The sequence below is a fragment of the Hyaena hyaena genome, unplaced genomic scaffold (assembly GCF_003009895.1).
Source record: "Hyaena hyaena isolate Hyena2069 unplaced genomic scaffold, ASM300989v1 scaffold_575, whole genome shotgun sequence".
Taxonomy (NCBI): Eukaryota; Metazoa; Chordata; class Mammalia; order Carnivora; family Hyaenidae; genus Hyaena; species Hyaena hyaena.
The window spans coordinates 142838-170320 of NW_024081206.1; the positions used below are offsets into that span (position 1 = coordinate 142838).

Below are 27483 nucleotides of genomic sequence, written 5' to 3' on the forward strand. Positions count from 1 at the left end.
GCGCAGCCTTTTTTAAGTGTTCTCTATTTGAATTTGGCATTATTTCAGTCTTCTACCTTATTGTGAAATCATTTCAAACTTACATAAAAATTTTCAGAATAGTAGAAAAATAAAATAAAAAGTATATAGCCTTCCCCCAGATTCTCCATTTAACAACTTATCACATACGCTTTGTCATTCTCTATCCCTCCCCACCTACCTCTCCTTTCTACACACACACACACACACACACACCCCTCCTCTCTCTACACACGTACATATATATGAATTCTCCTGAACTATTTGACAATAAGTTACAGATATGATGCCTCTTTACCTCTAGGTACCTCAGTATGCATCTCCTGAGAACAAGGACATTCTCCTTTTTTTTTTTTTTAATGTTTTATTTATTTTTGAGAGGTAGATAGAGACAGAACAAAAGCAGGAGAAGAGCAGAGGGGGGGGAGAAGACAGAATCAGAAACAGGCTCCAGGCTGTCCGCACAGACCTCCACACGGGGCTCGAATCCATGGACCATGAGATCATGACCTGAGCTGAAGTCGGACACTCAACCAACTGAGCCACCCAGGCACTCCCCGAATAAGGACATTCTCATAACTACAATGAGATTGTCAAAATCGGGAAACTAATAATACCACTATCTATTAAAAACGTTATTCAAATTTTGCCAGTTATTCCACTAGTACCCTTTATAGCAATAATAATCTGGTTCTAGAACCTGAGAGCACCAGGTGCTTGCAGTGGTCTGTCTCTTTTCAACTCCTTTAATTTTCCCTTCAGTCCGTTTCTTCAAGACCATAACATCTTTGAAAACTACAGACTGGTCATTTGGTTATTTGCCTTCTATTTGGGTGTAATGTTTCTTCATGTTTCATTTCAGGTTAAGTATTTTTGGCAGAGTATCACAGAAGTGACCCTCCCAGCAAATCACATCAAAAGGCACATAATGCCAATTTGGCCATTAATGGTGGTGATATTTGCCAGCTTTCTCCTCTGTATCATTACTGTTTTTCCGTTTTTAATAAATAAGCCATGTGAAAATATTCAGATATAAAAATTCTATTCTTAAGCAGACTCTTACCCACTAGCTTTAGCATTCATGATTCTTGCCTGACCCAATTACTGCCACGATGGCTGCTGAGTGGGGATTTCCCTAACCCCATCTTATCAGTCATCTTTCTACTGTCCGAAAGGTCTTTGCCTTTCCCATTTACTTATTTACATCTTCCACAAGTATGAATTTAGGAATTCTTGTTTTATTATGTGGATTGTAATCCTTACTATCACTGTTTTATGTTTAAATTGTCCCATATTTTGCAGTGAGAGCTCATTCAAGGGGGTTACTGTGCCATTTTCATGTTTCTCCAACACTCTTTGAGCACTATGTTATATTCTGAAATTACCTTACTTTCAGGTTCATCTTGTACTTTTTCCTGGCCCAAGCCCAGAATCAGTCATTTCTCCCAAGGGCTCAGATTCCTTCAGGGGGTAAAGGAGTAAGACTGCTTCTAAGAAACTGTCCCAGGGGCACCTGGGTGGCTTGATCAATTGAGCTTTCGGCTCTTGAGTTCAGCTCACATCATGATCCCAGGGTCATGGGATCAAGCCCCCCAAGTGGGCCTCCATGCTGAGTCAGAAGCCTGCTTGGGATTCTCTTTCTCCCTCTCTCTCTCTCAAAACAAAAACAAGAAGCTGTCCCACAGGACAGAGCTAGGAGATACCCACACACAATTTCTAAAAGTAGTATGAAAATATTCAGTTCATACTAGTGACTCCAATTCTAGTTCAATTCAACCACAGGATTCATTCTAGATTCCCCCTTACCATATTCAATTACTCTTTTCTCCTACAATAGACATCAGACTCCCATTATCCTCCAAATCCCTCTTATTTAAGCCTCAAATACAGAAAAACTGGTTTCAGAACTGCTACCCCATATGACTGCCAAAAACTTAAAATCAAAAACCTAAAATTCTGTACTTCTTGACAACTATTTGTCACTAAAGATAGAGTCAAAATACCATGTTCAAGAGTTAATCATTTGAAATATGTTCATTTTATTTTTATCTTAAAGGTTTTCCCTCAGTCTTGATTTTTAATATGTAAATATTTACATAGTTTAGTATCACTCCCCCTCCCTTCCACCCTAATTCCACCCATCCTGTCATTAATTTCATTTTCTGATTTATCTCTCACATGTGCAATATGAAAACGAGCAAATATATGTATTTGTTTTGTTTTGTGTTTTGGAAAACAAATCGTTTTAATTTCCAATTCTATTATAGATGGAAAGTGACCTACTACACACAGATACGTTTAGCACTTCAGGTTTCTTCACTTAAGAATATATCCCTAGAATCCCTCCGTATCAGTTTACAAGATCATGCTCACTCTTCTTCCTGCCTACTAGTCTACCGTGTGGATGTACCAAAGTTTACTCAATCAATCTCCTATGTGTTGCTTACCAACTTAAAACTTAAATCCAGGTTGCCTAGGATATTTTGCAATTGCAAATAACACAACAGTAGTAACCTTGTATGTCTATAATTTTGGATAATAAGAAGTGTATGTTCAGTGTAAATACCTGAAAGGGGAACTGTGGGATTCATATGTAAATGCCCGTTTATTTAGTCTTAGCAATTATATTCCCTTCCTAGCAATTTAGGAAAGGCTGCTTTGCCAGACTTAACCAATGGAAAATGTTTTTAAGTTTTTTATTTTTTGCCAATCTGACAGATGAGAAATGATGACTCAGGGTAATTTTAGCTTTCATTTCTAACATAATGAGTCAAGTTGAAAATCTTTCCATATGTTTAAGGTCTATTTTATACATATTTTTGTGAGCTATCCATGTTTCTTGACCGTTTTTCTATTAACTTTGGTCTGTATTTCCTCAATTTTAAGAGGTTTTTTGAAACATAATAGGGATATTAGTCTTTTATTTGCAAACTACATTATAAATATTTCCTCCCACTTGGTGGTCTTTCAACTTTCTTTATAGATTTTTGCAAAGCAGAACAGGATTTTTAAATTCTTTACCTAGTCACACTTAACACTTTAAAAAAAAAAAAACTGAAACTGGATTTTGAGCCATATTCAAAATCCTTTCATTACCTTTCCCTGAAGTTAGGGAAATCCATCTACACATTCTTTTAGTGCTTTACATAGATTTCGCTTATTATATTTAGTTCTCTGATCTGTGGTTCATTTTTGTATATGATATAAGGTACAAATCTAGTTTTATATTTTTCTAACCAGCTAGCTATCTAGTTATTCACCATTTATTAAAAAGCTAATCTTGGGGCTCCTGGGTGGCTCAGTTGGTTAAGCATCTAACTTCGGCTCAGGTCATGATCTCACGGTTTGTGAGTTAGAGCCCCAAGTTGGGCTCTGTGCTGACAGCTCAGAGCCTGGAGCCTCCTTCGGATTCTATGTTTCCTTCTCTGTCTCTGCCCCTCCCTGGCTCGTGTTCTGCCTCTCTCTCAAAAATAAACATTAAAAAAAATTTTTTTTAAATAAAAAGCTCATCTTTGGGATTCCTGTGTGGCTCAGTCGCTTGAGTGTCTCACTCTTGATCTCAGCTCAGGTCACAATCTCATGATTTGTGAGTTTAAGCCCTGCACTGGGCTCTGCTCTGATGGCATGGAGCCTGCTTGGGATTCTATATCTCCTTCTCTCTGACCCTCCCCCACTCGTGGGGGTTTTTTTCCTCTAACTTAAGCTAATCTCTGGAATTTGAAATAATACCTTTACCACATTACCCGTATTCTATATGTACTTGGATCTACTTCTAGCTTTTCTATTCTGTCCCACTGGTTTATGGAACACCACCATGCTCTTTTAACTACACTATACTTTAATATAGAAGATGGCCATAGTCTTTCTTTTGCAGTATATTCCTAGTTATTCATATGAACATTTTTTTCTTAAACTTAGGGAAACTTTAGGGGGTTTTTTAATGTTATTTTTAAAATTTTTTTAATGTTTGTTTTTGAGAGAGACAGAGGACAACCAGGTGAAGGGAAGAAAGAGAGGGAGACAATCTGAAGCAGGCTCCAGGCTCTGAGCTATCAGAACAGAGCCTGATGCACAGCTCAAACCCACAAACTGTGAGATCATTACCTGAGCCTTACTCAGATGCCCAACCGACTGAGCTACCCAGGTACCCCTTTAGTCTTCTTTTCAAATAAGTCTAATTTAAAAACAAGTTCAAGCCAATTCCTATGAACTTTTGTATAAACTTGTTTGGTTGTATTTTAAAATTTTTCTTTGAGAGTGGCTCATTGGGTTAAGCATCCAACTTCAGCTCAGGTCATGATTTAACAGTTTTTAAGTTTGAAGCCCTGCACTGGGCTCTGTGCTGACAGCTTCGCACCTCAAACCCATTTCGAATTCTGTGTCTCCGTCTCTTCCCCTTCCCAATTGTGCATGCACATGCTTTCTCTTTCTCTCTCTGAAAAATAAACCTTAATATTTTGTTTTTAAAGTGGCCTTAAATTTACAAACTACCTGAGAAAGAACTGTTCTGATATTTACCCAACAACCAGAACAAGGAATGCCTCATTTGTTCATCTATCTTTATATCTTTCAGAAGTTTTAAAATTTCTCCCATAGGGTTATTCCTAAATATTTAGACTTCTCTGTTTGTATGCTACTATAATTGGTTATTAAGTTTATGACAATTTCTACATGTCAATTTTTTATCCTCTTCCTTATTGTTTCAGTTTCATCACACACATCATGTTTTTTTTTTTTTTTTTTTTTAGTGTACTAGGTCATCTACAAACGTAGCTTAGCTTCCTTTCCAAGGTTTTTGCTTTTAGCTGATCCACTTCTTGTCTAACTGCATTGGCTATTCTCTCTAGTAAAACGTAGTAGAAATAGTAGGCATCCTTGCTTACTCCTGATCTTAGTGGAACTAAGTTTTTCTTAAGATGCTGGGTTATTAACTGGAATTTAAATACTTAAAAGAGTACTCATGAATTCCTATTTTCCTAAGTGCTCCTATCCAGAAACAACAGAACTTTCTTAAAGGCTTTTCTTAGCATCTATCTAAATGATATGACCTCCCTTCTATCTATTGATAAATACATCACTAGAAGCCCTAGGACCTTGAATTCCTACAATAAATCCCACTTGGTCATGGTTTATAATTTTAACATGCTGTTAGAGTCTGTTAGCTAACAGTTACTTGGTATTGTTGCACCAATACTGATAAGTGACTAATCTGAAGTCTTTTTAAGTTGTCTTTATCAGATCCAGGAATTAAGGTCATACTTGCTTCATAAAAAGAATTTGGGGTGGTTTTGTTGTTTTTGTTTTTGTTTTGTTTTTATGGTCTCTGCTCTCAGACAATATATGTAGCTCCAGTTTTTTAATGTTTCATGAAATTGCCAAATAAAACTATCTGGGCTTTGTGCTTTTTCTGTGAATTCGTTCTATAGATTTTGGTCCACTTAAGCTTCCTACCTCTCAATTTCTGGTAAAACATGTTTTCTAAACAAATATTCTAGTTCATCTTCTCTGTTGTGACTTTTAAGTTTCTCTATTTCTATGGTGATTCCCTCTTTTCATATTTGTATTTGTGTTTTTAGTGGTCACTCTCATTAATTACAGCTATTATTTTTCTATCTTCTAAATCATAAAATTTGCCTTTATCCTTCCTAAATCTTTTATTTCTTTTAAAATATTTTGTTGGATTTTTCCCCCTTGGTTTCTTGAGCTGGGAATTTAGTTCATTTTCCTTCTTTCATTTTTACTAAGCACTTAAGGCCATACATTTTCCTCTGCTCATTTTTTTATAAGTATTCCATAGATTTTTAAGTATTTTTTTTTTGTTTTCTTAAGGGTTCTGTCATTCTGACTTCTATTTTCTCCTTTCAATCAATAATAGACTTTCAAATGAGAATGATTTTGCTTTTATTGCTACATAGTTTTGATCAGTGTCGTTCGTGGTATTTTTGCTTTATGGCATTTCATGATGCCCTGCTTCTGTCCTAATACATAATTAACTTTTGTGAATATTCCATGAGTACTGGAAAGAATGATTTAATGCCTATTTTAAGGCTGTAAAGCCTGAAATAGGTCCAGAAGATCTACCCATTAGTGTGACTAAGATCTCCTATAGCTTATTTTTGTCCATTTTGACCTGCCTTGTACTAATTATGTGTTTAAGTCAAAATTTGTTTCTACTTATAGCTCCTTGGAATCCTATAGTTTCTGCTTAATAAAGTTCATGGTTTTATCATTTGGGACACAGTTTTTTGTTTTGTTTTTTTTAGATTATCATTATAAATTGTGGCCCTTAGCATGTGAAAATGTCTTTTCTTTGTCATGGTTAATACTTGAATTTTATGTTATCCAACTTTTAAGATCACAAACACTGCTATATTATTTCCATTCTCTGGTATACCTTTGCCCATCCCTTATTTTTAACCTTTCTGAATCACATTGATGTCTCTTGTATACCACATATAGTTTGTGGTCTTGCTTCACTTACACCTTTTTCTCTTAATAAAGGAAGTAAATGCGTTTAGTAAGTTAAGCCATCTGTAATTATTCACATAAAAGACACATTGGTTTTTATTCTTTTATAATCACTCTATGAACCATGTTGTGTTTGCTGTTTACGTGCTTTATTTTGTTATTTACTAAGTTTATGTTTTTGATCTAGTGGTTATCTTTAATTATACCTATTTAATGGGCCTTTATCTGTTTATCATTTACTCTTTTAGTAACTGGGCTAATTGTAATAGTACCTGCTGATTCACAACTATCAGTGAACTTACTCTGCTGTACTCTTTTCCTCTTCCTACTCCTCCCCCACTTTTTCTACAACTGAAATAGCATTTATACAGTGTCCTCTACCCTCATTTCTAGCCCTGTATTAGTCTTGGAATTTTAATTAAATAAGCTCCATAAATCTTTCATTGAAATTTCTCCACTCATCTCCTGTTTGGATGAAGCTGAGCTGGTCCGAGATTCCCTAAAGAAGAACTTGGGAACACAGAATTACCCGAGACCTTGCATAGTTAAAACTGGTCTTCCTTAGTCTTAATACATTGTTTGGTCAGATATAAAATCCTTAGTCCCGCAAGCTCTCCTCAAGTCTTCTGAAAGTGCTTTTCCATTGCTGCCTTGTTTCGTGTGTTACTTTTGACAAGTCTGATGTTACTCAGTTTCTCATCTTTGTAAGTTACAGGAAATTTTTGCCTCCAATTCCTGAGGAATTTCATTTAAAAATGTAATAGTCATACTTGGTTATTTACTCAAGTCTGATCATTCTAGGTTAATTCTCCCAGGTGCTCAGTGGGCTTTTTCATGATGCAGCTCTATGTCGTGTGTGTGTGTGTGTGTGTGTGTGTGTGTGTGTGTGTGCGTTTTCTTAAGACACAGTTTTAAATATTAATTCTGGTTTTTCTTCTTCAGACACTCCAATTACATGTATGTTCACTCTTTGCTTATAACCCACTTAAATCACTTTACCTTTTTATCTTCAATTTCTTGGTTTTCCCCACTTTTCTTCAATGTTCCTTATTAAATTTCATTTAACTGAATTCTCCCCTAAAATACTTTGTAATTGTCTTCATTTCTGATAAAGAATTCTGGTTTTCCCTCATTTTTAAACAATCAGCTCTAACTTTATTTCTATTTCACATTCATTTTGTTACTACTTTTTAAATAAAGTTTGATTTTCATACCTCAAATTCTTACTTGAAGCTACTACAAGACTGCATTATGATCATCTACTTCATATTTACAACAAAGAGTGTTTTCTCAACTGAAGTTTTCGTTCTCATTTTTTAAAATGTTATTTGAGGGAGGGAGAGGGAAAGGGGGAGAGGAGGGGGGGAGAGAGAGAGAGAGAGAGAGAAGGAGGAGGAAGGGAGAGGGAGGGAGAGGGAGAGAGAGACAGAGAATATCTTAAGCAGACGCCATGCCCAGCACAGAGCCTGACATGGGGCTTGATCTCACAACCCTGGCATCATGACCTGAGCAGAAATCAAGAGCAGATGCTCAACCAACTGAGCCACCCAGGGCACTCTATTCTCATTCCTTATTTTAAAAGCTTGATATAGATTAACTACTTCAGTCTGCGCATTTTGTGGATAGAACTGGAAGTCTGGAGTGGCAAACAAGATTCCCAGTTCAAGAGCCTCCTTTTCTGTCAGTACAGCAAAGTGCCATTTAGTTCATTCATGTCTTGATTTTAGGGAGGGGTAGGGAAAGAGGTAGTATATCTTTCAATATTTTTGGTTTTTATCTTGTAAAGACAAAAATCTTCCTTGATTCATTTTTTCCTTCACTTCACAATTTCCAACGATGCCTCTCCTTCTAATAGGTCTTCCCCAGAAGCAGTGCCCTTCCATGACCACCTTCTTGACTCCTGGGTGCATGTTTAAGTCCCTTCCCTGAAGTCACTGCTGTAACCTAACAGGACTCTTTTGCAGTATTTTCAATCTTACAGTGAACTTCTTTCTGAGAGTAATTTTATCTGAATTCCTTTCTCTTTCTTCTGTGCAGTTTGTCAACATTCCAACTCTCCACAGAGACTTGTAGTGGGAACTCAAGAAACAGACCTACTAGAAATTGTGGTTGTTCTTATTGTTAATTGAAGTCTGTAGTTTCCTGTCTTCTGGTTATGCTAAAGCCATGAAAATGAGAGTTTTAATTGTTATTCTTATTTACCTACTCAGTTTTTGGAGGGTATGCAGAGTTCTGGATTTAGGAGACGACAATTAGCTTTAATCTCTAGAAAACTCTCTTTGTAAAAATCTTAAATATTCATACTCACTGACCAAATTCCACTGCTGGGTTCTGATCCATGGATATACCCACAAAAACACACTAATATACATTCAGATGTTTACTGCAGCACTGCTTGTTCATCCATACAATGGAACACTATACATTCATTACAATAAACACGGTAAATGTGTATGACCAGATAGGGAAAAAGTGAAAAAGAACAAAGTATTAAAGTGTATAATACAATGTTTTTTGAGTTAAAAGTAAATATATGGATATATATTTGGCATATAATAAAGTTTTTTGGAAAGATAACACAAGAAACTTAAGAGTGCTTTACCTCTGGGAAAGGAGACTGATACGAAGAAAGACGAAAAAAAGATGTGCATTTTATTTTACATGTTTCTGTAATAAAAGTTTTTCTATGTACATGTTATTTGATTTTTAAAGCATTAAGAGTACAACTAAGTACCCATTTAAAACCCAACTTCCAGGGGCACCTGGATTGATCAGCTACTTGGGCTCAGGTCATGACCTCAGTCATCAACTCACAGATCATGAATTTGAGCCCAACATCAGGCTCTCTGCTGTCAGCACAGAGGCTGTATCCTCTGTCCCCATCTCGCTCTGCCCTTCCTCCCTCACTCTCTCTTGCTCTCAAAAATAAATATTTAAAAAAATGGGGGGGGCGGGCGCCTGGGTGGCTCAGTCGGTTGGGCATCTGACTTCGGCTCAGGTCATGATCTCACAGTTCGTGAGTTGAAGCCCCACACTAGGATCTGTGCTGACAGCTTAGTGCCTGGAGCTTGCTTCAGATTCTGGGTCTCCCTCTCTCTCTGCTCCTCCCTCCCTCCCTCCCTCCCTCCCTCCCTCCCTCTCCCTCTCTCCCACTCTCTCTCAAAAATAAATATTTTTAAAAAATTTTAAAAGCGGGGGCCCCTGGGTGGCTCAGTCAGTTAAGCATCTGACTTCAGCTCAGGGTCATGATTTCACAGCCTGTGAGTTCGAGCGCCATATTGGGCTCTGTGCTGACAGCTCAGAACCTGGAGCCTGCTTCAGATTCTGTGTCTCCCTCCCTCTCTGCCCCTCCCCCACTTGCATTGTCTCTCTCTCTCTCTCTCAAAAATAAACACTAAAAATTTTTTTTTTTTTAAATCCAACTTCCATTTCTACCACTGTAATGGAAATGATGGGCAAATGGCTACATTCCTAGCCTCCCCTGCCATTAGATGTGGCTGTTTGACTGTGTCCTTTACAATGGACTTAAATACAATGTCAAAAATGAAGAAAATATATGCATTTAATATAAAGCAGAAAATAGCTTTAAAAAAGAAACAGAAATTAAATTTAAAAAGTTATTCTCTGAAATAGATTGATAAAATCAATAAACTACCAGGTAATCTATCAAGAAAACAAAACAGGTTCTGGTCCAAGATGGCAATGCAGACTCTGAACACAACTCCTCTATAAGCACACAGATCTACATCCATTTATAAAGCAATTCCTCTTGAAGAACCCAGGGCTGACTGAACAGCTTCTGCACACCAAAAGAGAGACTACAGAAGTAAAGGCAAGAGGGACATTGACATGGCAATGAAGGGAACTTCCACCTCCCATGCTGAACCTCAGTGAGGAACGCTAGGTGGAGGGAATCCTGGGCATATTCATCTGCCTTGGGGCAAAGAAAAAAAAGTCAAGGTCTAAAAGGGCAACTAGAATATAAAGAAACCAGCCAGAGAACCCTGCCAAATGGCAAAGGAGCTGCTGGCACTCTCTCCAGATCAAAATGCCTTGCAAGTGTCTTCTACCTTAATAGCATAAATCAGAGCAGGATCCAGGCACCATCACGGGCCTGTTGCCTCAGTGAGCCTCGGATGCCCGGGGCACAGAAAAACAACTACAGGTTAAAAAGGAAAACTAGAATATAAAAATGGAGCCCTAGAACTTTGTCAAATGGTGGGAGAATTGCTGGAACCCTCTGGGTCAGAGGGGTTGGCAAGCACCACAGTTTCTTGTTCCCCTCCACCATGACAGCATAGACAAGAGCAGGATCCAGGAGCCCTAGTGGCAGCCCAAGGCATCCCACCAAGATGACCCAGCATGCACATACCAAGACACCCCTGGTCACCAATTACAATGGCTACAGTCATCTCACCAAGGTGACAAAAGTGCAAAGCACCCCAGAACACTCCAAGCCCTCAACATGTTGGCTGCAGATTACTTGCTAAGGCACCTCCAGGTGTGAGTGGTCAAGGACCCCCTGGTCAGCACCTCTCCTAGGGTGCAGGTGCCTCACTAAGGTGCCCCCCGCACTGAGCACCCCACAACAGTCCAGCTTGTATTCACTTCAGCTTCAGCTGTCCTGCCAGGGACCCCTCTGTCTAAAGAACCCCAGGACTGCTCTGGCCCATACCCACTTCAGCTCCCACCATCCCACCAAGGCAGCCCCAGCACAGAGTGTCCCAGGACCCCCACCCAATGCCAGCCACATCTCCAGCCAGTCAGCCAAATGTGCCTGGCACACAGAGTCCACACACTGGATGACCACACAGAAGAGCATTCCTTCAAGTTCAGAAGTAGCATTCCTTCAAGTTCAGTAGTGAGTTCAGTGTACCACTGAATTCACAGAAACAAACACAAAAAGTCAAGCAAAATGAAGAGACCGTAATGTCCCAAATGAAAAAATAACACAAAACCTCAGGAATAGAGATAAATAAAATGCAGATAACCAGTCTAACTGATAAAGAATTCAAAATAATGATTATAAAGATGCTCACCAGACTGGAGAGTAGAGTGATTGAACTTGACAAGAAGTTTTACAAAGAGAAAAATTTTAAAAGAACCTATCAGAGTTGAAGAATACAATAAATGAAATGGAAAGCACACTAGAAAGAATCAACAGCGGCTCAGAGGATACAGAACAGATCCGTGATGTGAAACACAGGATACAGAAGACACTCAAAATGGACAGCAAACAGTAAAGAATTTTTTTTAATGAGGATACATAAAGGGATCACTTGGACAACATTAAGTAGACATTCAGATTATAGGGATCACAGAGGGAGAAAGGAGGAAGAAGCTGAAAACTGATTTGAAGAAATAATGGCTGAAAACCTCTCTAATCTGGGGAAGGAAACAGACATCAAGATTCAGGAAGCACAGAGAGTTCCAAACAAGATAATCCCAAGGAGGTCCACACCACAACATATAATTAAAATGCCAAAGATTAAAGATAAACAGGGATACCTGGGTGGCTCAGTTGGTTAAGCGTCAGAATTTGGCTCAGGTCATGATCTCGCTGTTCGTGAGTCCAAGCCCTGCATCAGGCTGCGCACTAATAGTATGGAGTCTGCTTGAGATTCTTTTTCTTTCTTCCTCTCTCTCTCTCTCTCTTTCCTTTCCTCCCTCCCTCCCTACTCCCCCACTTGTGCTTTCTCTCCCAAAATAAATAAACTTAAAAAAAAAAGAGAATTTTAAAAGCAGCAAGAGAGAAACAACTAGTAACATAAAAGACAAACTCCTTAAAGCTATTAGTGGATTTTCCAGCAGAAACTTTGTAGGCAGAAGGGAGCAGCATGTGCACTTAAAAAGAATGTGTATTCTGTTTTTGGATGAAATGTTCTATATATGTATGTTTTTAATGTGTCATTTAAGGCTATTTTACGTGTCATTTAAGGTAATATTCATATGTATTTATTGCTTTTCTGTCTGCTGTATTCCAGTGGTGTAAGTGGAGTATTAAATTTCCCTATTACTGTAAACTGTAAATTTTTTTATGCCCATTAATATTTGCTTTATGCAGTTAGGTGCTCCAGGGTTGGGTGCACAGATATTTAAAATTGTTATATTTTCTTGTTGGATTGGTCCCTTTAACATTATGTAATGGCCTCTTTGTCTCTCTTTTCTTTGTCCTTCATGACCCTGGCTAAGGTTTACCTGTTTTGTTTATTCAAAGAACCAGCTATTGGTTTCAGTGATCTTTCCTATTTTCTTTTAAGTCTCCAATTATTTCTGTCTGATCTTTATCATTTTTGTCCTTCTACTAACCTTGGGCTTTGTTTTTTTTGTTTTTTTTTTTTTAGCTCCTTTATGTCTAAGGTTACAGTGTTTGAGATTTTTCTAGTTTCTGAAGTAGGACTATATCCCTATAAATTTCCCTCTTAGAACTGCTTTTGCTATGTCACAAAGATTTTGGATTATTGTATTTTTAGTTTTCTTAATGTATTTTTTTATTTTCTCTTTGGACTTTTGTTGACTTACTGATTTTTTTTAATAGCACGTTATTTGGCCTTCATGTGTTTATAGTTTTTGTTCCCCTACCTCATCCTGGTAACTGACTGCTGGTTTCATACTGTGGTGGTTGGAAAAGATGAATGACATTTCAATCTTGTTAAATTTATTGAGATTTATTCTGTGACCTAACATGTGATCTCTCCTTAAGAATGTTTCATGTGTGCTTGAGGGGGCACCTGGGTGGCTCAGTCGGTTAAGCATCTGACTACGGCGCAGGTCATGATCTCACAGTTTGTGAGATCAAGCCCCACAAGAGGCTCTGTGCTGACAGTGTAGGACCTGCTTGGGACTCTCTCTCCCTCTCTATACCCCTCCCTCATGCTCTCTCTCAAAATAAATAAAAGAAAAAAGAATTTAAGAAAAGAATGTTTCATGTGCACTTGAAAAGCATTTGTACTGTTTTGGGATGAGATGTACTATATATGTCTATGTTTATGTATCATTTAAGGCTACAGTTCACTTACTGATTTTCTGTCGGATCTATATTCCAGTGGTGTAAGTGAAAGAAAAAAATGATAAAGATCAGACAGAAATAAATGGAGACTTAAAAAAAATAGAAAAGACCACTAAAGCAAAGATAAAAGAGGTAAACCTTAGCCAGACTCATGAAGGAAAAAGAAAAAAGAGGACCCAAAGAAATAAATTCAGAAATAAGTAACAACTTATGCCATGAAAATACATAGGATTTTAAGAGACTACTAGGAAAAGTTATACACCAACAAACTGGATAACCTAGAAAATCTGGGTAAATTCCTAGAAACATACAATCTTTTAAAACTCAATCAGGAAGAAACTGAGAATCTGAACAGATTAATTACTAATATCAAAACAACTGGTAATCAAAGCACCCCTTACAAACAGAAGTCCACGACCAAATGGATTGATAAGTGAATTCTACCAAACATTTAAAGAATTAATACCAGAGCACCTGGGTGGCTCAGTTAGTTAAGCATCTGGCTTCAGCTCAGTTCATGATCTAGCAGTTCATGAGTTCAAGCCCTGCATCAGGCTCACTGCTGTCAGCAGGGAGCCAGCTTTAAATCTTCTGTCCCCCTTTTCTTTCTGCCCCTTTCCCATACTCTCTCTCTCTTAAAAATAAAGGTTTTTAAAAATTTTTTTTAAAATTAATAAAGGGGCACCTGGGTGACTCAGTCGATTAAGCATCTCACTTCGGCTCAGGTCACGAAATCACCATTCATGGGCTCGGGCCCCACATCGGGCTCTGTGCTGACAGCAAGCTCAGAGCCTGGAGGCTGTTTCAGATTCTGTGTCTCCCTCTCTCTCTGACCCTACCCTGTTCACACTGTCTCTCTCTCTCTCAGAAATAAATAAAATGTTAAAAAAAATTAATACCTATTTTCCACAAAGTACAAAAAAAAAAGAAGAAAGCTTCCAAATAACATTTCTATGCAGCTGGCATTACCATACCATACCATACTGTCATACCAAAGACTTCACAAAAAAAGAAAACCACAGGCCAATATCCCTGATCAACATCAATGTAAAAACCCTCAACAAAATTTTAGGAAACCTCATTAAACATTTCAATTGGATCATTCACCATGATCAAGTGAGATTTATTCTGGGGAAACAAGAATGGTTCAATGTGCACAAATTCAATAACATGATACATGATATTAACAAAATGAAGGCTTAAAATCATATATCACCTCAATAGATGCAGAACAACTATTTGACAAAATTCAACATCTGTTCATGATTAAAACCCAAAAACTAAAAGGCAGCCTACAGAATGGGAGACGATATTTGCAAACAACACATGTGATAAAAGGTTAGTATCCAAAATCTATAAAGAACTTATCAAACTCAACACCCCAAAAAACAAATAAGCCAGTTAAGAAATGGGCAGAAGATATTTGGCAGAATGAAATGGGCAGAATAGACACTTTTCCAAAGAAGACATCCAGATAGCTAATGGACACATGAAAAGATATTCAACATCACTCATAAACGAGGAAATACAAATGAAAACCATGATGAGATCAACCTCACTCCGGTCAGAATGGTTAAAATTAACAACACAAGGAACAGGTGTTGACAAGGATGTGGAGAAAAAGAAACCCGCTTACACTGTTGGTGGGAATGCAAACTGCTACAGCCACTGTGGAAAACAGTATGGAGGTTCCTCAAAAAGTTAAAAATAGAACTACCCTAGCATCCAGCAGATGCACTACTAGGTATTTACCCAAAAGGTACAAAAATACAGATTCAAAGGAGTAATAACTTGCACCCCAATGTTTATAGCAGCATTATCAACAACTACCAAACTATGGAGACAGCCCAAATGTCCACAGATTGATGAATGGATAAAGAAGATGTGGTATATATACACAATGGAATATTAATCAGCCATCAAAAAGGATGAAATCTTGCCATTTGCAAGAATGTGGATGGAGCTAGAGTGTATTATGCTAAGCAAAATAAGTCAGAGAAAGACAAATACCATATGATTTCACTCATGTGTAATTTAAGAAACAAAGCAGATAAACATATGGGAGGGGAGGGAAAAGAGAGAGGGAAACAAACCAAAAAAGACACTGAACAATAGAGACAAACTGAGGGTTAATGGAGGGAGGGGAATGGGGGATGGGTATTAAGGAGGGCACTTGTTATGATGAACACTGGATGCTGTATGCATTTGATGAATCACTGAATTCTAACCATGAAACCATATTGTACTGTATGTTAACTAGAATTTAAATAAAATTTTGAAAAAAATTTAACTCAAAAAAATGAGTTAAAAAAATTTTTTAACATTTATTTTTCAGAAAGAGAGAGAGGGGGAGGGAGGGAGGGTGAACAAGCATGAGCAGGGTAGGGGCAGAAAGAGGGAGACAGAAGATCTGAAGCCAGCTCCACACTATGAGCACAAAGCCCAATGCAGGGTTCGAACTCATGACCGTGAGATCATGACCTGACCCAAAATCAAGAGTCAGCCTCCCAACCGAGCCACCCAGGCGCCCAAACAAATGAGTTTAGAGGGAAAATAAAATCCATACAGGAAAAGCCCACACCTAACAAGAGTATGTTGTTAAAAAAACAGTTTTTTCTTTAAGATCAGATACAAGTCAAAAATCTACATTCTCATTTTTATTCAACATAGTACTGAAAGTACTAGCCACAGCAATTAGACAAGAAATAAAAGGCATCAAAATTATAAGGAAGAAGTGAAATGTCATTTTTGCAGCTGAAATATTACACATAGCCTATCCTAAAGACTACATCAAAACACTGTTAGAATAAATGAATTCAGCAGTCACAGGATACAAAATTAATATAAAGAAATCTCCTGTATTTCTATATACTAATAACAAAGTAGCTGAGAAACTAAGAAAATTCCATTTACAACTGTACTAGAGAGAATAAAACACAGAGGAATAAACTTAGCTAGGAGGTAAAAGACCAGTATCCTACAAAATAAAACACCGATAAAAGATGGTGCACCGGTTCAGTCAGTTAAGCATCTGACTCGGATCAGGCCATGATCTCAGTTTGTAGGTTGGAGCTGCGCATCGGGCTCTTGGCTAACAGAGTCTGGAACCTGCTTTGGATTCTGTGTCTTCTCTCATTCTCTCTGTCCTTCCCCCACTCACGCTGTTTTTCTCTCAAAAATAAACATTAAAAATAAATGAATGAAAGAATGAATGGATAAATAAATAAATAAAACACTGATGAAACAAATTGAAGATGACACAAATGGAAAAGTATTCCATGCTCGTGGATTGGAAACATTATTATCGTTACAATACCCACATTACCCAAAGCAATCTACAGTTTCAATTCAATCCCTATCAAAAGACAAATAGTATTTTTCACCATATTAGAATAAATTATCCTAAAATTCATATGAAACTGCAAAAGACCACATAGCCAAAACAATCTTGAGAAAAAAAGAACAAAGTTGGGGGTAACACAATCCCAGATTTCAAACTACACTACAAAACTATAATAAGCAAAGAAGGATGGTACTGGCACAAAAACAGACACATTGATCAATGGAAGGATAGACAGCCCAGAAATAAACTCTCACTTATATGGTCAATTAATCTATGCTAAATGGAGAAAAGACAGTCTCCTCAATAAATGGCACTGGGAAAACTAAACAGTTACATCCAAAAAGAATGAAACTCGACCACTTCTTACATCATCGACAAAAATAAACTTAAATAAAGAACTAAACATGAGACCTAACGTATATAACTACTAGCAGAAAACACAGCCAATAATTTCTTTGACATCAGCCTTAGCAATATCTGTCTAGATTTGTCTCCTCAGGCAAGGAAAACAAAACAAAAATAAGCTATGGGGACTACACCAAAATAAAAAAGCTTTTGCTGAGCAAGAGAAACCATCAACAAAAATAAAAGGCAACCTAATGAATGGAAAAACATATGCAAATAATATATCCAACAAGGGGCTAATTTCCAAAATATACAAAGAATTTATATGACTCCACGCCAAGAAACCAAACAATCCAATTTAAAAAAATGGCAGAGATCTGAATAGACATTTTTCCAGAAAGACATACAGAGAGTCAACAGATACATTAAACGATGCTCAATCTCACTCATCAGGGAAATGCAAATCAAAGCCACAATGAGATATCACTTCACATGTTAGAATGGATAGTATCAAAAAGACAAGAAATAACAAGCATTGGCAAGGATGAAGATAAAAAGGAACCCTTGTGCATTGTTGATGAAAAAGTAAATTGGTTCATCCACTGTGGAAAACTGTACAGAGGATCCTCAAAAAATTGAAAATAGAAATACCATATGTTCTAGGGACACCTTGGTGACTGAGTCAGTTAAGCAACTCACTCTTGATTTTAGCTCAGGTCATGATCTCATGGTTCGTGAGACTGAGTCCCACATCAGGCTCTGCATTGACAGCATGGAGCCTGCATGAGATGCTCTTTCTCCCTCTTTTTCTGCCTCTCTTCCCCTCTCTCTCTCAAAATGAATAAACATTAAAAAACAAAAAAGAGAGAGAGAATGGGAGATCTTGCTGTTTGTGATAATATAGGTGGACCTAGAAAGTAAGTAAAGTCAGACAAAGAAAGTCAAATAGCATAGGATTTCATTTATATGTGGAATCTAAAAGCAAAACAAACAAAAATCAGAAACAGACCTATAAATACAGAGAACTGGTAGTTGCCAGAAGGGAGGGGTGTAGGGAATGGGCCAAATGGGTGAAGGTGAGTGGGAGGTATAGGTTTCCAGCTATGGAATGAGTAATTTACAAGGATGAAAGGTACAGCATAGGAAATACAGTCAAAGGTTTTGGAATAGTGTTCTATAGTGACAGATGGTAGCTACATGTGTGGTTAGCACAGCATAATGTCCACAGTTGTCAACTCACTATGTTGTACACCTGAAATTAATGTAACATTGTGTTAACTTGTGAGACTACAGTGCATAACCCTATGCAGATAAAATGGAATACCAAGAATAAATAGGTAATTTTTTAAAAAATTTACCAAATATGATCCCAAAGATAAAGTTTAAAGAGCCATTAACATTAAAGAATACAGGAAGTTATTAAAAAGCTACTTCCTCCATAACAAAAAAAAGGATTAGGTCCTGACAATTTAATTTCACAAGAGAACTTGTACCAAATCTTTTAAGAGCAGATAATTCCAAGGCCACTTAAATTATTTAAGAGCATAGAAAAAGAAAATCTGAAAATTCTGACACTTAATGAACTTAATTGTGTTCCTACCACTCCAAATTCATAGGATGAAGCCTAACCCCCAATGTAACTGTATTGGTAATAGAGCCTTTAAAGAGATTCTTAAAGTTATTTAAATGAGGTCCTAAGGGTGGTGCCCTAATATGATAGAACTGGTATCTTTATAGGAGAAAGAGTCACCAGAGAGGTCTTTCCTTGCACACACAGAAGAAAGGCTACATCAAGAAATAGAAGAAGAAAGAAAGCCATCTGCACCCAGGAAAACAGGCCTCACCAGAAATTAAGCCTATTGGCATCTTGGTCTTGGATTTATAGCCTCCAGAAGTATGAGAACATTAATTTCTGTTGTTTAAGCAATCCAGTCTCTGGTATTTTGTTATGGCAGCCCTAACAGACTAATACATGAAATAAGCACACCATGGATACCAAAAAACCCAAGTTTAAAATATCACACACACACACACACACACACACACACACACACACATCAGCAAATCAGCTAATATCACATGACATTGATGCAAATGCCCAAAATAAAATATTAACAAAATATCAAATCCCTTTTAACCTAGAACGTAAGAAGAGTTTAATATTAGTAAAACTACTAAAATAAATTTATAAACAGATCTGGGGGGGGAGAAGATAATTTCCATAAATGCTGGAAGCATTTAAAAGATATTCAATTCCCATCCCTGATTTAAGAAAAGACAAGTAAAAAAGAACAAAAATTAAAACAGGAACCAGTCACAGCTCTGTTAACATGAACAAAGGATAAAATGAGAAAACACTAATGGCAGTCTCTCTACAGTTAGGAACAAGACAAATATGCCCACTATCACAACCATTACTCATCACCGCGATAAAATTTAGAGCTGTAGGGGCACTAAGTAGCACTCAGTCGGTTAAGCATCTGACTCTTGGGGCACCTGGGTGGCTCAGTCAGTTAAGCATCTGACTTCGGCTCAGGTCATGATCTCATGGTTCGTGGGTTCGGGCACCGTGTCGGGCTCTGTGCTGATGGCTAGCTCAGAGCCTGGAGCCTGTTTCAGATTCTGTGTCTCCCTCTCTCTTTCTGACCCTCCCCTGCTCACTCTGTCTCTATCTCTCAAAAAATAAATAAAACATTAAAAAATTAAAAAAAAAAAAAAAAAAGCATCTGACTCTTGATTTCAGCTCAGGTTATGATCTGACAGTCCATGACTTCAAAACCCATGATGGGTTCTGAGCTGTCAGCAGAGAGCCTGCTTGGGATTCTCTCTCTCCCTCTCTGTCTGCCCCTCCCCTGCTCACATTCTCTCAGAATGAAAAAAAAATTTTTTTTGCAGCTATAGACAACTCAATTGGACAAGATAAACAAAGGGCATTGGGCTGCATGTCTGGCTGAGTCACTAGATTGCCTGGCTCTTAGTCTTGGGGTAGAGAGTCAAGCTTCATGATGGGTATGGAGCCTACATAAAAAAAAAAATTAAAAATTGGGGCACCTGGGTGGCTCAGTCAGCTGAGCATCCAACTTTGCTTCAGGTCATGATTTCACAGTTGTTGAGTTTGAGCCCCGTGTCCGGCTTTGTTCCAGATTCTGTGTCTCCCTCTCTCTCTCTGCCCCTCCCCTGCTCATGCTCTATCTCTCTCAAAAAGAAATAAAAACGTTAAAAAAATTTTTTTAATAAAAAACAAAGGGCAGAAACAATTGCTAAGGAAAAGATAGAACTATTTTCATGTAATTACCACTTGGAGAAGATGGCAAAGAAGAAGGACCCTAAGTTCACCTCATCCCATGGATACAACACAGTAACACAATAGCATGAATAATTCAGAAAACAACCTAAAGACTGGACAAAACTCCACAACTAAAGGTAGAAAAGAAAACACCTCAAAAAAGGTAGGAAAGGTAAAGACACTGTTGAGGGGGAAACGGACCGTGGCCATCTATAGTGGGGAGGAAGCCAGTGGCTGGAGAAGGGTGACAAAAAGACTTTCACACTAAGAAGCCCCCACAGGGAGGATGAATCCCCATAATATTTGGCTTTGTAAGTGAGAAGGGCTAGTGTCCACAGTTGAACACCCAACTCTTGATTTTGGCTCAGGTCATGATCCCAGGGTCATGGGACTAAGCCCCACGTCAGGTGCCGCACGGAGTGTAAAGCCTGCTCAAGATTCTCTTTCTCTCTGTCTCTCTCTCTCTTTCCCTGTACTACTCTCCCCCTCCTTTCTCTCTAAAGTTATAAAAAAATTAAATGAAAAGGGCTGAATTTTGTGAGTTCTTACAACCAGCAGGACTTGAAGCATGGAATTCTTATTTTTTTTTAATATTTATCTATTTTTGAGAGAGAGAGAGAGAGAGAGAGAGAACGCACACACAAGTGAGCATGGGAGGGGCAGAGAGATAAGGAGACAGAGGATTTGAAGTTGGCTCCTTGCTAACAGCAGAGATCCCCATGTGGGGCTCCAACCATGAACCCTGAGATCATGACCTGAGCCTAAGTCAGACACTTAACTGAATGAGACACCTAGGTGGCCCAAACCCTGGAATTTTTAAAATTGGAGGGCTGGGCTCTGGGAGAGCCAGGAAGGATTAGGAATCACAGTTCTCCACCCTTAATGATACAGCACAACAAACAGCTCTCACAGATACAGCCTGGAAATAGCAGTTTGAAAACCACTGGGGCTGACAGGAGGGAAAGTGATATACTCATCTCAGAGCAAGGCCCAGAGAGAGGGAGATCAAGAGAAGATCCCTCCAGGAACAAAGGAGCTACTACCTGCCATTTGTCTCCACCACACTTCCCAGTGTAAAGACAGGGCCACCTACAGGGATCACTGCAGTGAGGATACTAACGTGCTTACATCAGGCCCCACCCCTCTGTGCTTCAGTGGATCTGCCCATCCCAGTCTTGCTTCAGTCTCCCAGAAGACTGGCACAAACCCCACTAACTCATCTTCTAAATGGTACATTTTGAAGGACAGCAGTTCTGGAAGCAGTAGTAGGTCTCATTTTGCAAGTAGACCAGCACACACCTGGTTAAAATACACTCCACCCCTGCTGGGGATGAAACACTGCCCACAACAGGCAAAGACAATCTCTGCAGACAACTGGACTAAAGGAAAAAGAGGCCAAGACTCAACAGAAGAGCATACACAACACAAACAGGAGACACCCCTAAAACACCAGACTCTGGGAAACAGACACTACGTTGCAGGGCACTATAGGATCTCTTCTTTATAAGGCTATTACCTTCAAGAGCATGAAGAGTAACTGACTTTCCTAGAGAGAAAAAGACACAGTTAGATAAAATGAAGAGACAGAGGAATATGTCCCAAATGATAGAACAGGACAAAACCATAGCAAGAGTCTTAAGTGAAATGGATATAACTAATATGCCTGATAGAGAACGTAAAGTCATGATAAAGATACTCACTGAACTTTAGAAAAGAGTGGGGAACATCAGTCAGACCCTTAGGTGGCTTAGTCAGTTAAGCATCCGACTCTTGACTTTGGTTCAGATTATCAACTCATGGTTTTGGAGTTTGAGCCCCTCACTGGGCTCTGAGCTGACAGTGTGGAGCCTGATTGGGATTCTCTCTCTCCCCACATCACTCTCTGCCCCTCCCCTACTCATGCTTGTGCTCACTCTCTCAACATATATTTTTAAAAAAACTTTAAAAACACAAAGATAGAAAGACCCAACCAAAGATGATGAACACAGTAAGTAAAATTAAAAATAAACTTGATGGAATAGACTAGATGAAGTAAAGGAATGAATCAACGATGTGGAAGACAGAGTAATGGAAAGTAACCAAGCTGAATAAATGAAAGGAAAAAAATTATGCACATTGAAAACAGTCTTTGAGGGGCACCTGGGTGGCTTAGTCGGTTAAGCGTCTGGCTTTCACTTAGGTCATGATCTCGCGGTTCGTGGGTTCGAGCCCTGCGTCGGGCTCTGTGCTGACTGCCAGCTCAGAGCCTGGAGCCTATTTCAGAGTCTGTATCTCCCTCTCTCTCTGACCCTCCCCTGCTCACGCTGTCTGTCTCTCTCTCCCTCCTAGAAATAAAATAAAAATATTTAAAAAAAAAGAAAAGAAAACAGTCTTTGAGATATCAGTGACTCCATCAAGCAGAATAATACAGGCTTACAGATCCAAAAGAAGAGACAATAAGAAGAAAATTTATTTGAAGAAGTAATAGCTAAAAACTTCCCTAATCTGAAGAATGAAACATACCCAGATGCAGGAGGTACAAAGAGCACCCCTGCTCCCAATATCAACACAAGGCAGTCCACACCAAGACACACAGTAATTAAAATGGCAAAAAGCAGTACAAATAAAAACTTTTAAAAGCACCAAGAGAAAAAAAGAAGGAAAAAAAAGGTACATACAAGGGGAAACCCCGTAAGGCTATCAGTGAATTTTTAAGGAAAAACTGCAGGCTGGAAGTGGCATGGCATATTCGAGGTGCTGAAAGAGAAAAATCTGCAGCTAAAAATATGCTATCCAGCAAGACTATCACTCAGAATAGATGGAGAGATAAAGTTCCCAAACAAACAACCACTAAAGGAATTCATGACTACTAAACCATTCTTGCAAGAAATATGAAAGGGGACTCTTTGAGTGGGAAAGAGACCATATGTCTCAAGAGTATAAAAACTAAAATACTAGCAATCTGAATCCAACAATATCTGAAAAAAGAAATCAAACACCATCATCAAGTGGGATTTATTCCTGGGCTACAACAGTGGTTTAACATCTGTAAAACAATCAATGTAATACATCACATCAATAAGAGGAAAGGATAAAAACCCTATGAGCATTTCAATAGATGCAGAAAAAGCATTTGACAAAGTACATGCATGATAAAAGCCCTCGACAAAGTGGGTTCAGAGGGAATATACCTCAACATAATAAAGGCCTCATACGTAAAACCCACAGCTAACATAATACCCAATGGGGAAACATGCAGAGCTTTTCCCTTAAGGTCAGGAACAACAAGAATGCCCACTCTCACCACTTTTATTCAACATAGTACTGGAAGTGCTAGCCACAGCAGTGAGATAACAAACAAATAAATAAATAAAAGACATCCAAATTGGGAAGGAAGAAGTAAACTTTCACTATTTGCAGATGACATGATACTATATATAGGAAACCCTAAAGACTCCACCAAAAAACTAACAACATTGATAAACAATTCCAATAAAGTAGCAGGATTCAATATCCATGTACAGAAATCTGATGCATTTCTATACACTAATAATGAAACAGCAGAAAGTGAAATTAATAAAATAATCCCATTTACAACTGCACCAAAACCAATCAATTATCTAGGAATAAAATTAAAGAGGTAAAAGACCTGTACTCTGAAAAAATCCAAGAGGACACAAAGAAATGGAAAGACATTCCATGCTCATAGATTGCAAGAATATTCTTAAAATGTCTACACTACTCGAAGCAGTCTACAGATTTAATGCAATCCCTATCAAACTACCAACAGCATTTTTCACAAACTATAACAAATAATCCTAAAATTTGTATGGAACCACAGAAGATATCCAAATGTCCAAAACAATCTTGAAAAAGAAAAAACTGGAGATGACACAATTCCAGACTTGTCATTATATTACAAAGTGGTAGTAATGCCAGTTGTCGTCTGGTACTGGCATAAAAACAGGCACATAGATCAATGGAACAGAATAGAAAACCCAGAAGTAAACCCAGAATACAGTCAGTTAATCTTTGATAAAGAATGAATATGCACTGGGAAAAAGACAGTCTCTTCAACAAATGGTATCGGGGAAAACCAGACAGCTGCATGAAAAAGAAACTGGACCATTTTCTTACACTATACACAAAAAGAAACTCAAAATGGATTAAAGCCTAAATAGGAGACTGGAAACCATAAAAATCCTAAGAGAGAACACAGGCAGTAATGTCTCTGACATTGGCCATACCAACATTTTTCTAGATAGGTCTCCTGAGGCAAGGGAAACAAAAGCAAAAATAAACTGTTGGGACTACATCAAATAAAAAGCTTCTGCAGAGCAAAGGAAACAATCAACAAAACCAAAAGGCAACCTACTGAATAGAAGATATTTGCAAATGACATATCTGATAAAGCTAGAGTTTGCAGCCCAGTGTACCGAAGAGGAAAGAGATACACTGAGTTCCAGAGAGCTTCAGAGAATTCCTCTTCAATCTTTTCTCAGCTGTAATGAGATATAATTGACATATAACAATGTGTAAGTTTAAGGTTGTACCCCCTTGAATCTTTTTTAAAATTTTTAATGTTTATTTTTGAGAGAGAGAAAGGGGCAGAATGCAAGTGGGGGAAGGGCAAAGGGAGAGGGAGAGATGGGACAGAATCAAGCTCCAGGCTCTGAGGTATCAGCACCGTGCTTGACATGGGGCTTGAACCCACGAACTGTGAGATCATGACCTGAGCTGAAGTCAGACGTTTAACCAACTGAGCCATTCAGGTGCCCCTGTAACCCCTTGAATCTTAATCTGAGTGCTGATCAGCATATGCATGTGAAGAAAGTATCCAAAGTATGCAAACAACTTATATAACTCAACACCTTGCAAATTATCCAATTAAAAAATAGGCAGAACACATGAACAGACATTTCACACAGAAGACATCCAGTCAACAGACACATGAAAAGATGCTCAACATCACACATCATCAGGGAAATGCAAATCAAAACAATAATGAGATATCACCTCACACGTATCAGAATGAAACAAGTGTTGGGAGGATGTGAAGAAAAAGGAACCCTCGTGCGCTGTTGGTAGGAATGCAAATTGGTGCAGCTACTATGGAAAACAGTACGGAGGTTAGTCAAAAAGTTAAAAACAGAACCACCCTACAAACCACCAATCGCACTACTGAGTATTTATCCAAAAAACACAGAACATTAATTCAAAGAATATATGTATCCTTATGTTTATAGTAGCATTATTTACATCAGCCAAGATATGGAAGCAGCCCACGGATAGATGAATAAAGAAGAAGTGGTGTGTATATATATACAATGGAATATTATTCAGTCATAAAAAAAAAAAAAAAAAGAATGAAATCTTGCCATTTGCAATGGCATGCATAGAGCTAGAGAGGGAGACAACCAGAGACGAAATTCCAGTGCGGAGTAAAGAAGAGACAAAAGAGGTTTAAATGAAAAGGGAGAAAAGAATTTGGGCAGCAATTAAACAGAGATATGGATTAAGGGGGGGCTTGCTAGAGGGACAACTTAAAGGGAGAAGAAGTTAAGAGATTTATACAAACCAGTCAAGAAAGCAAGACCACAGATGGGGAAGGATGGTGTCAGAAGCCCAGGTAGAGGCACCTCATTCTGTGAGTTTGGGGAGACATGGAAGGACGGTAGGGTGCAGCAAATCAGGGGACCTGATGACAGAGACCCTATTTTACCTTTTTTTTTTTTTTCTTCCTATTTTACCTTCTTTGGACTTAAAACCTTTTTTGGACCTAAAACTACCCATGCCATGTATACTTTTGCTCTCCATCTCTCTCAATCACATGTTAAGGTCCCTGAGGCAGGGATTTTGCCCATCATGGTGTCCTATAGTTCCAGCACTGAGAACAGTGCCTGGTTATTAGTATCTGGCAGAACAGCAGAATCCAAGCTGAGCTTAAAAGGCAGAGGCCAGAGGGCTCCAGAAAAATGGGAAGATTGAGAGCTGGAGAGTCAGGGAGCAGAGGCAGTGGGAGAGAGACAGAGAAAGTATGCAGGTACAGAGAGTCCTGAAGGCTGAGGTCAGAGAAGGGCATGCTCATAGTGAGGTCTATTCTTCACAACTCAAATGGTACTAAACAGGCTGCAGAATCGAGCAATGAGGAGGAGCTAAATCTGGCCACTGCTGCTGGCTCATGCTGGTTCCCCAAAATACAGGAGAAGGAACAGGTCATTGGGAGAGCCAGAATTCTGGGAAAGGTTTGAACACAGATGGCTCTGTGGGCACACCAAGCAAGGACTGCTGAGAGCATGACATGCACATAAGAATGTGCAAGAGACACTGGCCATGTCCCCAGCTTGCCCTAACACTGTTTCACTTAATGATCCAGGAATCTGCTACCCTGAGAAAAAGGTACAAATGACTTTTATCTTCCCCAGACCCACACATTCCCCCCCTCCCCCATCTTGTCAAAGAATACCTTGGGTACTCTTTCTCTAAAAAAATAAATGCCCTCTGAGCATAAGATTCCAAACAAAGGTACCTAACAAAAAGCCTCCCTGGTCTCAACTCCAGACTTCAGGGTCATGGACTCTTCCCCATGTACCTCACAGTGCTGTCTAAAGACCCCTGAAACCTACTGACCCAAGTGGCTCCTCCTACCTCCAGCCATCAAGTCCAGATGCAGTAGCAAGGCTACCGCCACTATCTCTTCAAAGAACACACTACTGAGCGGTCCCTGTTTTGTGCCCAACGCACGCTCTGCCTGTGCTGCCCGATGTTAAAGCCTGTGGATTTGGCATTTCCTTCCTATGTCAAAGCACAAGGATCACGGATGTGGCTGAGCTAGCAGAGACAAAACCAAGCAGATGTGTCACTTACAGAGTGTATGATGTCCACCATGTTGTAGGCTTTGGTCGATTCCAAGGGGACAATTGTGTCAAGCTCAGGAACCATACGGTCACTTTGGATAGAAAAAGAAGCAGATACAATCAACACAGGAAGAGACAGGTGCCTTCTGTGGCTGGGGGATCGAAGAGACATGAGGGC

At 38.7% G+C, this 27483-nt stretch overlaps 1 protein-coding gene across 1 annotated transcript in view; it reads right to left on the reverse strand.

Moving 5' to 3' along the window:
• PCCB (propionyl-CoA carboxylase subunit beta) overlaps positions 1 to 27483 on the reverse strand; it is an 86979-nt gene that overhangs the window by 15929 nt on the left and 43567 nt on the right. The window contains exon 9 of the mRNA XM_039256478.1: positions 27316 to 27397. Within this exon, the coding sequence (XP_039112409.1) occupies positions 27316 to 27397 (82 nt within the window). The remainder of the gene's footprint in view (positions 1 to 27315; positions 27398 to 27483) is intronic.